The sequence below is a fragment of the Schistocerca nitens genome, chromosome 11 (genome assembly GCF_023898315.1).
Source record: "Schistocerca nitens isolate TAMUIC-IGC-003100 chromosome 11, iqSchNite1.1, whole genome shotgun sequence".
Classification (NCBI taxonomy): domain Eukaryota; kingdom Metazoa; phylum Arthropoda; class Insecta; order Orthoptera; family Acrididae; genus Schistocerca; species Schistocerca nitens.
In genome coordinates, this window is record NC_064624.1 from 39,970,432 (window position 1) to 39,987,445 (window position 17,014).

At 44.0% G+C, this 17,014-nt stretch overlaps 1 protein-coding gene across 7 annotated transcripts in view; it reads right to left on the reverse strand.

Moving 5' to 3' along the window:
• Nucleotides 1-17,014, reverse strand: part of LOC126213021 (zinc finger protein 708-like) — a 104,874-nt gene that overhangs the window by 67,768 nt on the left and 20,092 nt on the right. For all 7 annotated transcript variants that reach the window (XM_049940581.1, XM_049940582.1, XM_049940580.1 and 4 more), the window contains one exon: nt 11,516-11,578. In XM_049940581.1, the coding sequence (XP_049796538.1) occupies nt 11,516-11,578 (63 nt within the window). The remainder of the gene's footprint in view (nt 1-11,515; nt 11,579-17,014) is intronic.

Below are 17,014 nucleotides of genomic sequence, written 5' to 3' on the forward strand. Positions count from 1 at the left end.
GATATAAGGGACAAAAAGAAAAACAGGAAACAGAGGACGAAAGGCAGGCCAAGGTGCCCCATTTAGGGAGCAGCCATAAGCACCGGAGAGCAGAATGCAATGAGGGGACATATATCCTCCAGTACCCACCACTTACCAGAGGTACTCCACTCAGAAATTGCCTCGGAAAGACTAGCAACAGACAGGGCAAGAGAAGTACAGAGACGGAAGATGGATGCGAGAGGGGGGAAGAAGAGTAAAAGAGCAGGTAGGGTGAGAACCGGGCTGGTCCACCAAGTCTAGCCAGCCGCAGCCTGGTCTGGGCAGAGGTGGCAACAGATTGTTCTGCCAACCCCTCAATGGGCCGATAAGGTTAAGTTGCCCTCCCTTAAAGAGAGAGGTAAAAGCCCTCCTCATTAATTGAAGATAAAACTAAGTCAGCCACTGAGGCATCAGGGGTAGCAAGTCAGGGAGATTAAGATTCTGCCACAGGGAGGCTAAGTTGGACAGTACAGCAAAATGTAGACCACTGTTGAACCGGAATGACGACAGTGGTGTGGTAATGGAGGAGATGACGGTGAGACCACCAGATACAGCTCATGTGGAGTTGGCGGAGTATGGTAGAATGTTTGTGAGGGGCCTGCATGGAGGACCTCCACAGATTCATAGTCTCTGTATCACAGGTTGTTTGAAGCCCCAGTGATTCATTCCACATTTCAGGTTCCTAAAACTTGATGGTGTGATACTGATCAGATGTCTGTTTCCAGAATACTGATTACCAGAGCGAGTTTACTGGTAGCCCGTTTGGGCAAGCTATCAGTAAGTTTGTTCCCAGGGATCCCAATGTCACCCAGAGGCCAAAAAATCATCACTGAGCATCCACAGTGCTCAAGGGCATACTGGGAATACTGGTTAGCCATGACCAAGGTATGCTGAGGGTAATACTGCTAGAAAGCTTTAAAACTAGTCATGAGTTTGCTGCAGATGAAGGACCCACCAGTGGAGGAAAGCATATACTCAAGAGCATGAGAGATGGCTACAAACTCTACAGCTTCCAGCAGGGAAGACAATGCAGTTGGACCCGTGACAGTGTAAGCAAAGCCTATGTGATCAGCAACCATTAAGCAATCAGTATATACCACTGCTGAACTCCAGGATGCACCAAGGATGGAGAAAAATTGGTGGCAGAGGGCCTCAGGAGGGTCCGTGTCTTTTGGACCTCATGATGGGTCAAAACAAAGCTGTGACCAATGGGTTCCCCACATAGGTGTACATGAGTGGGTCCAGTGGAGAGGTGGAGGAAGAAGTAACTGGAGTTCAGAGGTGAGGGACAGGGTGTGGAATGTGATCAAAATCCCTGATCTGGGCCGCCATTATGGAAGATGGGTTTCCATGATTGGAAAGAGGGGATGATAGTTTGGATGCTTAGGAGAGTTGCAAACATAGGTAGCATAACTGAGAAGCTGCTGTTGGCTCTTAATACAGAATGCATGGACCCCAGCCTCCATACATAATCTGTCCACAGGACTAGTTCAAAAGGCTCCTGTTGCAAATCAAACACCACAGTGGTGCATTAGATCCTGTATCCATAATGCTGAGGATGATGCTGAACCATATACCAGACTCCCCTAACCAATACAGGGTTGTATCATGGCTTTGTAAAGCTGCAGAAGGGTAGTGCACTATGCACCCCGCTGGTGTTATGTGATAAAGTGTACTGAGGTGCAGCAAGCACTTTCACTTACACTGAAAAATACTGGGAATTCATGTCAACTAAGAAACAAAGACCAGTCCTAAAAAGCAGTAAGTTCCTGCCACATCGAGTACTTTGTCAGGAAGATAAAGTTCTGGTTGTGGATGAACTATACCATGTTGACAGAAAACCACGACATGGGTCTTGGCACCTGAAAACCAAAATCCATGGGTCAGTGCCCATGACAGCATATTTCATATGGTGCCTTGCAGTCTACATTCAATGACACCCACACTACAGGAGCAATAGTAAGACGCCCAAATAGTCAGCATGTAAGGATGGTGATACTGATGACCTCACAGCTGGAGGTGACCACTGATTGCTTGTAGAAAGACAGGGACACTCAGTACAGAGCCCTGCACGACTCCATTCTCTTGGATATGTGGAGTTCTGTGGGAAGCACCAACTAGAAGCCAGAACATACACTGTGACAGGAAATTCTACATAAAAATTGGGTGTGGATCCCACAGACCCCACTTGTGTAAGGCAGCAAGGATATAGCATCACCTCCAGCTGTCATACAGCTTTTGATAGTCAAAGAAGATGGCTATAATGCATTGACATTGGGAAAAAGCTGATTGGCTGGCAGACTGCAGGAAAACCAGATTATCTGTAGTGAAACAGTCTTGGTGAAAACCACACTGGGATGCAGCCAGAAGACCCCAAGACTCAAGGAGCCACACACCTGCCAGCTCACTTCGCATTCAAGCAATTTACGGAGAACATTGGTGACACTTACTGGGTGATAACTGCTCATCTCTAAAGGAGCTTACCCAATTTCAGCACTGTGACAATGATACTTTCTAATTGTTACAATGGGAACTGGCCCTCGCTCCAGATCCAGTTACAGATAGCAAGGATATGATGCTGACAATCCACTGATAGGTGCTTGATCATTTGGTTGTGGATGTGACCTGGCCCTGGTGCTGTATCAGCACAGAGGACTAGGACACTGATGAACCCCCACTCAATGAATGGAGCTTTATACAGCTCCAGGTGGCATGCAGTAAAAGATAATTACTTTTGCTCTACCCATTGCTTGGTAACATGAAGAGAAGAGGTACGTGGTCTGATGGTTGAAGCATGCTGCTCCCAGCATTCTTCTTTTTATTATTTCATCAGGTGGCAGAACTGGGCATGAAGCCACTTAAAGTAAATAAGATGCTCCATCAATTGGTGCCCCTTATGGTACTGGAGAGCCTGCCTACTATCACTAATGGCCTCTGCACTCTCTAATGACTGCCAAGGTAATCTCTTGTCAGAGCAGGCCCAAGGAACAGAGGATTGCTAAATCAGCTGCCAAATGAATGGCTGTAATTATATTCTGGGCTGCCTTGTTGATGCCTCCATGCGGTGTGGAGTCAAGGCCGACAGCAAAGGCAAAAGCACTCCAGTCAGCAATGTTGAGACCCCATCTGGTCATGCATCCAGGGCAGTGATGCTGGGGGAGGGACAGGAAGATTGTGGAATGGTCCCTACCAACACAGGTCATCATGAACTCCCCAGTGGATGGATGGGAGAAGTCAAGGGCTGCATATGAAAAGGTTAATGACCAAGAACACGCGGTGTGCCATGCCAAAACGTGAGGGGGTATTAGTATTTAAGAGGCAAATCAAGTTGTGCCAGTCATACTCCGAGGTCCTTATGATGGCCAGTGATCATGGTTAAAGTTCACAAAGGGTTATATGTACTGAAATTGCCCAAGATTAGGAAAGATGGGGGGGGGGGGGGGGGGGGCTGAGAAACCAATGCAAACAATATCTCGTGAGAAACTTTATCATCAGGAGGGAGGTAAACACTGCAGATAGTACTATGCCGAAATGCACTTACCTGAACAGCCACAGCCTCCAAAGGTGTATCAAGAGGCAAAAGTTTGATATACAGAGTATCCAGAACATATGTGTGAACTCCTTTCCGGGTACCATTGTGTGGTTCAAACTAGGGCCTCAGGGGTTGCTGGAATCTCTGCCTTGGCCACAGGAGTTGAACAGGTGAATCTGCTAGTATGGGGGACCACTGGAAGGTCGTCCTCCTCCTTTAGACACTTTTCTCGTCTTCTCTCCTTACAGGATTTTGATTATGCCAAGGGCTTCTCTGAATCAGTTTCGGGTAAAGATGATGATCATGAAGTAGTTTGACCAACAGTTTGTGGTTCCTTCAGCACTTGCTGGTGTCCAGTTGTAGACCAGTACAACTCAGGGAAGGAAATGCCCCCAAGGACCTCTTCCTTGCAATAGAAGCCAGAAGAAGCTTATTCATCTCAGGCTGGGAGGTGGGGACAAATGTCCCTGGTGTATGGGAAGCTATCGATCCCAAAGCAGGTGTGGAAAAAGCAGCAAAAGGGGATCCCCCAAACCAACAGGGGTGCAAGGATGGTTCAGTGGCCCTGAGGGCCCACTACAGAAAGAGTAACAGGCCAGAGTACCATCAGCAAAGGGGAAATGTCTTTGTAGCTGTAGCATATGACATTGTGTACATGCTGGGGGCAAATGCTTGTACTTCCTTTTGGCCTCTTTGTCAGTAGGTTTGTCCTGAGTCTTTTATTCTTGTACCTTCTTCACTCTCTAGAGAACAGTGTAATCTGGTGAGCAGAGAGAGTGGTGCTTTCCACAGTCAACACAGATGTGGAGAGAGGCACACAGAGCATTTGCAGGCGACACTCATCCACAGTCTCTACAGGTGAGGTTAGTGCTGCAATGCAAACATGTGCCCAAATTCCAGACACTAAGCACCACAGAGGGGGGGGGGGGGAAGAGATCTACGATTTCACATCACATCAGTATACCACCACCTTGGCCTTTTCAGCCAATTAATCACCCTAAAAGGCCCCTGGGGAGGAGGGGTGGGACATGGACAGAGAATGGAGTGAAAGGTAATGGCGATCGAGGAAGTTAGAACTGGAGTAAATGCATACCCAGCTGAAGCCAAGAAGGCCACTAATTTTCTTCTGAAAATCAATGCCATATCATTATTATACAAAATATAAAACATGTAATATATCATGACAACTTTCTGCTTCTCTCCAGTGTCACAGTCACGGTAGTGATGTGAATTGTGGATGCTATGTAAGTTACAAATTTAATTATCTTACAATTGAATGTAATTGTCAATTTGTCCTAAATCTTTACAAACAACAATAAATATAATCGTTTGGCTTGCACCACTAACAATCCTTCAGAAGTCACAGAGAACAACTCACGTATATGCCATTTGGACACCTATGGTCTTTGTGCTAGTACCTCAAAACTAAAGACAAATTTTCCACTATAATGAACAGGCACAAGGAATAGCTTTTGATGTAAAAAGCAGGGACCACTTGTTTTATGTGCAGTAGAGTACAAATTCACAGCTGGTTTACTCTCCACCACTTTTCCCAGTCAAATGGCGTAATTATGCAGTCGCACTCTTGGTACAATTATAGCTGTCAGTGAACATCCATGCAAGCCACCAAAGTGAAGTTTACAGCAATTTCCCTCTTGTTACATCCATATTTGTTCTTCCATGATTTTTGTGAAATCTCCTATCTGATGGGTGGACTTTCTCTGCACCCACAATATCCAGTATCTCAAATGTACCCCTATAAAAGCAGTGGCATAAGAAATTTTGTTTTTGGGCCACTCAACTGAAAGGTTCTCATGGCACGTGCGTGAAAAATGCTAATTGAGTGGTACAATGTGTGCAGAACAAATACAGCACTTCTGCAGTAGCAATATTAGCAGATGCATAAATATATTTGTGTTAATTTCCTTTTACTCTGTCTTTCTGTGTGGAAACCAATATTGTAAGCTTTTCTCTATCTGCATTTAGCTTTTCCTTGTTTGTGGTAATGTGAGAGCCTTGCCCTCATTTACTAATTATGTCGTTAATCTTAACCCTGCTGTAGCTGCCACTGCCATGTGACAGACAAGCGCATCTGTTGAAAACCTAGCTCAGATGGCAACATCACCAGTGTGACTTAGAAGTGGATAAAAGTACATTTGACATTCTGGCAGTGAGTGTTCTCAAAACAACCGAGCCAAATATGAGAAGCAGAGTCAATGCCAGGTAGTCAGTTTGAAAGCTACAATCTTCGCAATAACTTGGAAGTGATAAAAAGTGACCAACTGCATTATTGGCTATCGCCACGGACTTAAGTGAGTATTGGGCTTAGTGATATTAGAAATATGGGGAGCGTGACAGTGTGTTTCAGTGCTAAGTGTACCAGTGTTGCATTTTTCAGTGCGAATAAAGTGCTTATTCAAGAATAATTTGCATGTAATTTACCTACATCATAACAATATAATAAAATGGATTGGTATGTAATAAAGAAAAAAGTAGACACATCTGATGATTCCGGTCACAATTCAGCCGTAAAAACACCACCAGATGTAAAGGCACAACCCAGCATTTCGTCGAAACTTCCACAACGAAGTTCATCGACCGATTCCTTTAAACACACAGATATTAGCAATTAATAGGATGTATTACAATATGTATACTACTGATGATATAAAACAAGCTTCTCACAGCTCCAAGGAAACCTGGAAAAGATAGTCTTTCCTACTTCTGAGCACAACAAGGAAGGGCTGGTTGAACGTAAGCAAATGCAAGATAATCATTTTAAACAGCATCCACAGCTGGTGTTCTCACAAGTTAAAAAGGGAATTCTTTGCACTAACTGTTCACTTTTTGTGAATAATAAAATAGCTGGAGGAAAGAAATCCATTATCGCCAAGAAACTTGTGACTGAACCACTAACAAAGTTTGCCAAACTTACTGGTAAAGATGGTGACCTTGAGACTCACTCTTAACTCAAGTACCATGTTGAAGCATCAACAGATGCAAAATTAAATCGCTACACTAGGAATGCAAACTTGATGTCATAAATCCGTTAGGGAAAACAGAGACCATCTTGTACCTATAATAAAAACAATCATATTTCATGGAAAGCAAAATATTCCCCTGCATGGTCATACAGATGATGGGAGTCTATTAGAAAACGATAATAATCGTGAAAGTATAGTGAGTAACATGGGAAACTTTAGAGCTCTTGTAAGATTTAGAATTGACGCTGGAGACTTGCAACTAAACCATCACCTTGAGACCACTAAATGAATGCCACTTACATATGTAAAACAATGTGTAAGGAACTTAATTCATGCTGTGAAACAGTGATGTTATCGAGATTACTGGAGGAAATCAAAGATTCTCATTATAACAGGATACTCTTCGGTGAGGCTATGGACATAGCACACACTGCCCAACTGAGTTTGGCTGCAAGATATGTTGATGGTGATGGCTAATTACACGAAATATTCTTTGAGTTTCATTGATATCAATAAAGACAAGGATTGTAGTGGAAGATGAACCTCAAGTGTGTTAAGATGAAGAGCGTAGTGTTACTGGTGAAGTATAGGTACTACAATTCTAAGGAGAATGGAAAGCCTCTCTCTGTCCCTGGAGAACTGTGTGGGTATAGGCTGTGACAGTTGCTCAGTTAAGATGTCAGAATTGAAAGGAGCTATGACTAGAATAAAAAAGAAGGCGATGAACGTGCAAGTAGCACCATGTCGAAGTCGTCAGCTCAGCCTAGCTGCCTCTCACAGCTGCGAAGTTACAAGTGTGAGAAACTCACCTGGCGCTATTGAAGTAGTAGTATCGTCCTTTACAGTGTCTAACAACACTCCCCATTTATGTAAATTGATGCCCACAGATAACCCATATCTCTACTTTGTCCCCTGAGTCATTGTGGTTGCAGGATCAAAATACTGTCTGTCCCCTTGGACATGTCCAAAACAATGGAAAACACAAGCATATTTGACATGTTGAGATTAGATATGAATAAAAATTTATTTTGCAGTGATAGTGACTCCTTCCATTTATGTTTAACCAAAAATATGTAACTTTACTTCCGGCTAACTTTCATGACCTTGTTTAGTCAAAAATCTCTGCTCCTCGAATGTAGCATTATTGAGCAGCCAAATTCTGGCTGAAACAACACCCATAGCAATCAAAACCAATTACCATGTACGCATTACGTTACCGTTACTTGAAACAAAGATTAAGCCTGTACTTTATTCGACTCCTAACAATACCGTAATTTAATTGGGGTTTTTCAGAATCAAGTTACATATGTAGTGCTCCTCTCGCCCTCCTCCTCCCCCTCCCCCTCTCTATTTCTTGATTACATTCCTTCCATGTTGTTCTAGTCAAAAGGTGCAATCCCATATTTTAGTAACTTTAAAGGGTATACGTGGTCCGTTACACAGCTTAATTCTTTTGAATGAACAGCTACACAGCACAGTAATGCATTAGCCTCCACTGGTGAAACATCAGAACAATAGCAAGTTAAATATATTGCTTTCTCTGTGTGTTTTATAGTTAATTCTTGAATAGTAGTGCTGGAATGGACATAACGTGCACGCTGTGTGGAGAGTCACTGCGGAGAAACAGAAATCAGACTGAATAAAATGTAAAGACCATACTACCATCAAACTGTTGAATAGTAAATTCCTGATGTATTTCTAGTTCCTGAATGTAATGCCCTCCTAGAAAGTTGTCATGTTCAAAATACTCTTGGACCAAAGCTGGCTGAAACCTTGAGCAGAAACCCTTGAAATATTTAGCAAGCCATGGAATGTACACTGAAGAGAGAGATGATACACCTCTGGGACGGTAGCATCAGAAGAGTGGAGGGGAGACGAAGGGCAAGAATGAATATGGATGAAATTTGTGCAATAAATGAAAGTGCATGCTATTGGTGGTAACACCCAAACAGTAGTGAAAGTAGGATTCTCCGACTCAATAATATTTTTATATTGCCAACATATAACTATACTTAAAATACTTGTTGCGACAAATAGGTAGGCGGTTATGGAAAGATTCATTTTCATTCCCCAGGTTGTGTGTGTTAGCTATGACTGACACCATCACAAGAAAAGGTACTTGTATAGTTTACAATGTGGTAATGGCAGCTACATCACAACTATCCATTTGTACCATTAAGTTCTAATGTACGTTACTGTTTTCATGTAATTTAAGGCATAAAGTAATGACTAACTGCATAGCAGACGTGCTGAGTCATTGAAAGGCACATCAACTTAGCTAGCTTTCCCATAGATACTACTTCAGAACTATGGCCTCATTTTACAGGCTGACTACATTACAGCAGCACTGTGAATAAGCACACTAAAATGTTTCACATGGCCAGTAATTATGGGATCCATTTCCATTCTTGCAGATGAATTTTTTTTTTTCAAGAGCCATCATACAGAACCACAAAATAATTCAAGAAGATTTTTACACCAAGTAGATATGTCTGTAGTTTTGACACATATTTCCTGTGACTTTTCTTACAAATGGGAATGACCTCTGCCTTTTTCTATACATGCGACAAACCACTTTTCCATAAATGAACAATTCACATGGCAGAGAGGGGCCAGTTAAGCACCATTTTTTGTGTAACTGAATCTGCTAACTACGTCATGTGGGTCTCTTCTGTCTGTAATCCAGTTACTCGCCACATACTTTTTCAGTGTGGGATTTAGATTCAATTTAACATTTGCCCATATTCCTCTATGTAAACCATACTGGAAGTACATTATATTCACTCATTGTCTAAATGGGATGCTAACAACTACTTATCTGCTCTTTCTAAAAAATCTATTCTCATAGCTTTCTTGAAGGCTTCATTAGCTATTGTTGCTGTGCTGGCATCATGATCAGTAACCCCTCCCTGCACTAACACCATCTATAAAGAAATGCCTGTTCATAGTTACGAGGTCTAAAGTATTTCAATTTTGTGCACGCTACTATACTAGCAGCTTAAGACAGCTTTCAGAAAACTGCTCAATAGTACTTCACAAGACTGCCTGTCCTTAACACCTGCAGTGTCTCTACTCAGTAGGTTAGGATCACCTGTTTTTTCTGCACAACTTTGTGTAGGTTTTCCTTGAATGTAACTGTCACAGCAGTATCACATGGCAAATAAAAACATACATGGAACCATTAAGGGAACTACTCATTACAACAGGAAATCATAGCTTGAGTCTTGGGACTTGGTACGAATTTTCATGTAACTTCATCAATGCAATCTTACGTAATTCTTATTTGTGCTTATGATGTAAGGAAGCAATTATATGAACTCACAAGCTAAATTACTTCACCTGCTCAAAAGCAATGTTTAAATCCATATGGGTATACTATAACAAAATGTTCTGTATCACCTGTTTCCTCGTTTCCAACCTGGTTAATACTACACTCCTGGAAATGGAAAAAAGAACACATTGACACCGGTGTGTCAGACCCACCATACTTGCTCCGGACACTGCGAGAGGGCTGTACAAGCAATGATCACACGCACGGCACAGCGGACACACCAGGAACCGTGGTGTTGGCCGTCGAATGGCGCTAGCTGCGCAGCATTTGTGCACCGCCGCCGTCAGTGTCAGCCAGTTTGCCGTGGCATACGGAGCTCCATCGCAGTCTTTAACACTGGTAGCATGCCGTGACAGCATGGACGTGAACCGTATGTGCAGTTGACGGACTTTGAGCGAGGGCGTATAGTGGGCATGCGGGAGGCCGGGTGGACGTACCGCCGAATTGCTCAACACGTGGGGCGTGAGGTCTCCACAGTACATCGATGTTGTCGCCAGTGGTCGGCGGAAGGTGCACGTGCCCGTCGACCTGGGACCGGACCGCAGCGACGCACGGATGCACGCCAAGACCGTAGGATCCTACGCAGTGCCGTAGGGGACCGCACCGCCACTTCCCAGCAAATTAGGGACACTGTTGCTCCTGGGGTATCGGCGAGGACCATTCGCAACCGTCTCCATGAAGCTGGGCTACGGTCCCGCACACCATTAGGCCGTCTTCCGCTCACGCCCCAACATCGTGCAGCCCGCCTCCAGGGGTGTCGCGACAGGCGTGAATGGAGGGACAAATGGAGATGTGTCGTCTTTAGTGATGAGAGTCGCTTCTGCCTTGGTGCCAATGATGGTCGTATGCGTGTTTGGCGCCGTGCAGGTGAGCGCCACAATCAGGACTGCATACGACCGAGGCACACAGGGCCAACACCCGGCAACATGGTGTGGGGAGCGATCTCCTACACTGGCCGTACACCACTGGTGTTCGTCGAGGGGACACTGAATAGTGCACGGTACATCCAAACTGTCATCGAACCCATCGTTCTACCATTCCTAGACCGGCAAGGGAACTTGCTGTTCCAACAGGACAATGCACGTCCGCATGTATCCCGTGCCACCCAACGTGCTCTAGAAGGTGTAAGTCAACTACCCTGGCCAGCAAGATCTCCGGATCTGTCCCCCATTGAGCATGTTTGGGACTGGATGAAGCGTCGTCTCACGCGGTCTGCATGTCCAGCACGAACGCTGGTCCAACTGAGGCGCCAGGTGGAAATGGCATGGCAAGCCGTTCCACAGGACTACATCCAGCATCTCTACGATCGTCTCCATGGGAGAATAGGAGCCTGCATTGCTGCGAAAGGTGGATATACACTGTACTAGTGCCGACATTGTGCATGCTCTGTTGCCTGTGTCTATGTGCCTGTGGTTCTGTCAGTGTGATCATGTGATGTATCTGACCCCAGGAATGTGTCAATAAAGTTTCCCCTTCCTGGGACAATGAATTCACGGTGTTCTTATTTCAATTTCCAGGAGTGTATAATACTGTAACTTAAACACAGGACTGCTGAAGTGAATACACACACAAATGATAACCATCTCATTTTTTCACAACAACTCAGCGATGATTAATTCCATGCGGTCATATAAATTCTATAATTACCTCTTTATTCACATCCTCCTCCAACTCTTCTTTTATATTCATGTTGAGTGGGTAAACTTGGGCCTGTGGTAAAAATAACAAACTGTAATAAATACACTTAAGCAGTCACAGTCCTCCCATATTATATAAAATGTATCACATATATAAAGCCCAATTGTCATACTTTTTAATAACTAAATAGTATTTCTGGTTAAGTGTTCTCTTTTGAGTTCGAAACTCTGAGTGACGAGTTCACCATGGTATATTTCAACGGGAGGCAGCAAAAAATTTTAAGAATAATTAATGACGACACCTTTGAAAATCCATTACAATCTTCAACTGAAGCCTTCACCCTATGCTATTGCTTTCAATCATATTTTCTAACTTCATTATCTTCATATGCATATAATGGTAGTGTAATCAAATAAAGTAACACAGCTACTACCTCAAACAATGAAATCAATGTTGTTCATATCAAATGACACAATACAGTGTACATCAACTGTGTGGGGAAGCAGAAACTGGACTGTCAAGTGGCACATCACTCATACTACTATTACGATCAGAATCATAAAATGTCTAGAACAGTTACATCAAAACCTTTCATTTCAGTAAATGCTTATTTTTGATAAAATTATTTAAAAAACACACACCCTACCTTGGCACACTACTTACTACTTTTCTAACATCATTAGCTCCTTTTGGTGGGGCAAGCACGTTTCGAACAGTACAAAAAGAGTATGAGCTACAGGCTGAACCAGTACTATTCTTTGGATTTGAACTATGGGTTTTACTTGCTGATCTCAAAATAAGACAAAATTCTAGAAAGATTATTAATGGAGCAGCACCAGCATAGCAAGACTGAAAAACCTGTAATGTTGAAGTAAGTGCTGGAATGAGAACAAATGAAACTGTGATGGAATAGATTGAAATTCATTAAACTGATATCGACATCTGTTGAGAATGTTAGATAATTAGCAGCCAAAGAATCTGATTGGAAGTCACCTTACTGACAGAAACATAGTAGACCATTTAACTTTAAGAAAAAGCATATTGACAAAATAATGAAGCAACATGGTGTACACAAAGAGGATGCCTTGAAGAGATGCTGGGCAGGAGATAGAAAGAATACAGCAACATCATGTTATTAATTGATCTTTGTATTAATTAACTGCCTATAGTAATACTAATATACTAGTACAAATAATGATAACAATGATTTTATTATTATTACTATGTGAGCCATGGCAGGCATCCTCTTTGAATTCATGCCCCACACCTGGTGTATGTCATTTCTTTTCCTTGGAGCTTGTGGCACCATGGCGCACAGTACAGCCGCACAGGGTACGTAAACAGTATTTGCAATTCAGCCGAAATTAACAGATTGAAGAGACTGGTAGCCCTCTAAAAGTTATGTCAATTTAAGAGTTGCAGGCAGAACTGTTAACAAAAGATGGAACATTGGTGTGGTCTTGGCTGTCTGTATCTGCTGTTGGTTCTTCTCTGTGGAAGTCACATTATGCATGGAGCTTTCCCATCCAAACAACTGCCTAATTTGGATTGTGCTGCACGACTTAATACTTTGTGGCATTGCTTTGGAAGGGGTTGGGGTAATGTCTAGCAACCAGACAAGCTTCTTATTGCTATTCAATTCCCATGTTCAGCAATGGATTCAATGATTTGGTAAACCTGAACACTGTTTTAAGAGTGACCATGTTTAGCCTTAGACCAAGTTTTTGAAGAGAATCATCTGACGAGTCCGTTGATCTGTGCAACTACTGTGATCATGTGGTTGTATTAAGTGAGAATGACAGTGGAATTTAGATGCTCCCTGTCTGCTACAGTTTTCTACTGTTGTGGCCCACTGTTTTGGACCTCGACTCTTAGGGCGTGCTCATCATACTGTGGCTGTTAACATAGCCTCTGTATATCAGCTTCATGGAATGCACCACTGCCAGCTACCAATGGGCTGCCTTCACTCAAGTTATGTAAATTACTATTTGAAATGTGTACAAAAATTTTGTACATTTTGATGTTTGGCGGTTTGATGGGATGAGTGCTTTTCTTGTACATACCACTGCGCACTGTTAGAATGGCCACATGCTGATCAGCTCTATGTGAATCATTCATGTCATATTTAGATGTCATCCAGACTTGTGAAAATATAGCCTGTTGGTAAGTAACTGGCACATTAGAGGCTCACGGGCTGGAAGAAGCAAATGTGTGTAAAACTGTAAGTCTTACGAGCTCTGAACGTTTTTTGTGTGTTTGTTCACTGGCCATTTGTGAGTTGAAGAGTGAAAGAAATTTATTCCATCTCAGGGCTAGTTACTGCTTACTAGATTTAATTGTCCGACTGTATGTTATTTTAAAGTTGTCATGGGGTGTGACCTTTCCTCATGTTTTATTTATGTACTGCTAAAAGTCTGTTCTGAGTACTAATTACTGGTTTTCCTTTTTAAATGGCATTCTTGAGCTCCTATGCACGCACATTCACTTACTGAAGCACTTACACATCTGCTACAGTATAACTTAGAATTTTTACCGTGTCTGAAGCCAGTTATATCAATCTGTGCACACTAACTCTCAATTACGTAACTGCTCATTGGGGCAAGATTTAAAGCAACTTGTCCTGTCTGCTGAATGCTGCTCTAGAAATCAGTGCACCGGTTTACTTTATTAAACTATCTAGATGCACTTTGAGGTGTATTTTAATAATTTCCTTTTTCTAGTGGTCTCGAGGCAGATATAAATTGCTCTGTCTTCCAGTATAGCTATTCAGTTTTAACCTTTGAGATGAGTTATGCTTCTGTGTCATCTTAAAGAGCCATCTGTTTCCAAACAATAATTTGTTCATTTGTTGAAGCATTTTCTGAGTTGCAGTTTGTGAAGCTGAATATTTTGACTGTAAAATCTAAGGACTGATGTCAGACACAGCTTCTCTCTTTCACTATTGCCTTAATTGAATTGTCACTAAACTAGGGTGGGTAATGTCTAAATTTCAAAAGTTCAGAGTGTCAGTCTTAAAAAATATATCAGCTCAACCACTTGTTTATAGTGTAAAACACTAAAATTGATGCGTTTCGGAAGTCAAGCTTCCATCATCAGAATAATAAAAAGTAAAACAACCTGTTAAAACTCGCTAAAATTGAACATGCACCAGGCACAATAAATTGATAATAAAATTGCTGTATTTCTAGAGGAGGCCGAAATGCGCGCATTTAAATACACGCAGACTGGCGTGAGGTCTGGAACAGGACAATGTCTTGAGAATTGCAATAAAGTACGAAAATCTTGTAATACTTAACTTTAATCCACATTTGTAGAACATCGCTCTTGATGATACAGAAGTATAATAGCAATAATAACAAAGGATAATGGCGCCTTGCTAGGTAGTAGCAAGTGACGTAGCTGAAGGCTATGCTAACTATCGTCTCAGCTAATGAGAGCGTAATTGTCAGTGATCCCCTTCTGGCAAAGTCGTCTGTACAACTGGGGCGAGTTTTAGTACGTCTCTCTAGACCTACCGTGTGGTGGCGCTCGGTCTGCAATTACTGACAGTGGCGACACGCGGTTCCGACGTATTCTACCGGACCGCGGCCGATTTAAAGCTACCACCTAGCAAGTGTGGTGTCTGGCGGTGACACCACTTTCCTCCCCCGCAAATCGGCGAACGGTTGTGTTATAAGGCTTCCGCCCGCCGTGGGGAGGACCCCATGCTGACGTATGCGACGAGCTGGGGAGCCTAACAACAGGCGAGGCTGTGCCACCCGCACCCTACCATTCGGTCCAAGGGGAGCTAGGAAACGCCTGAAAACCTAGTACAGGGTGCACGCCAACATGCGGTGCATGCGCCCGTAAAGAGACAGGAGGGGCCGTAGGGTCGACCTCCATCGCGTCGGGGTACGCGACGGGCGAAGACGACAACTGGTCCGGAGCGGGCAAGAGTTCCATGGAGGAGGACAGCTGGCCACGGGAAGCGATCAGTGGCACGTGACCCAGGGAGACGCTTGGCAGCTGCAGCGAAGCATCCACTGCGGGCGTCGCCGGCGGGAGAACAGGTGGCGGCGGGGCAAAATGGAAAGCAGCGTCGGTAACACCTGGGGATGAGGCGAGCCAGTAGATGGGTCCCCAGGGCGCTGACCGGACGGCACCGTCGCTGAAAGCAGACGGGGAGCAGCAGAACCTGTGCGACGACAGAGGCGCAGCTGATTGAGATGCCAACGCACCTCACCAGAGGCCCCCAAAACCAGATACATAGCGCGGCCGAGGCAGCGAAGAATGCGCCCTGCGAGCCAACGCCGTGAACCTCGATAGTTGCGATAGAATACAACGTCGCCTGGAGCAAAAGCAGGTGGCTGCCGCTGCACAGGAACCTGATGCGGCGGATGCAGCAAAGACATCAAGGTTCGATGAGGACGACCGTGGAGCAATTCAGCCGGCGAGCGACCATCTCAGGGCTGAGAGCGATACAAAGACAAAAAGAGCAATAACGCATCCTCCCGAGAATGCGACGCTTTTAACTTCAACATCTGTGACTTGAAAGTCCGGACCAATCGTTCAGCAGCACCGTTTGACTGAGGCGAAAATGGCGCAGATGTCAGATGTTGAATACCATTGGCCTTGCAGAATGACAAATTCTGCGGACATGAATTGTGGGCCATTGTCAGAAACAATAGTCTGTGGAAGACCTTCAATGCAAAAGATAGCCGATAATGCTTGGATAGTGGCAGAAGACGTAGTGGAAGACATCCGGACAACAAAAGGGAAATTACTGAATGAATCCACCACAACCAACCATCGAGCATTCCAGAATGGACCAGCAAAATCGATGTGCAAGTGTTGCCAAGGGGTAGTGGCTTTCGGCCATGCAAAGAATTTCCGCGGCGGCGCGGATTGTTGTTCGACACACGCCATGCAAGAAGAGCGCATACTCGTAATCGCAGCATCGATTCCGAACCAAGTACAGTGCTGACGAGCAAGTTGTTTTGCTCGTACTATACCCCAATGTCCTTGGTGGAGAAGCCGTAAGACAGGACTGTAACGAACGTGGGACCACGACCCGGGACTGATCATTATCAGAACGCAACAGCAAAACACCACGTCGAACAAAAAGTCTCTCCTTGTGAGCAAAAAATCGGCGAACAAACGGATCCTCGATCCGTGACTTTGACAAGGGCCATTGCGTAGCAACAAAACGCAAAATGGTAGCAAGGACAGGGTCAGCAGCTGTGGCTGCAGCTACACGACGAAAATCAATCAGAAATGATTCGACCACGTCATCGGTTTCCGAATCAATGAACATGCAAGCAAGTTCGGAAGAATCAAATCCTCTATCCTCAGCAACAGGCAAACGGGACAACGCATCGGCGATTCCGTGCTTAGCACTGGACCGATAGAAGATATCATAGCGGTACTGCGAGAGGAAAATAGACCACCAAATGAATTTCTGCGCTGTACGTGGAGGTACAGGCTTGTTCAGATGAAAAAGCGATGTCAAAGGTTTGTGGTCCGTGATGA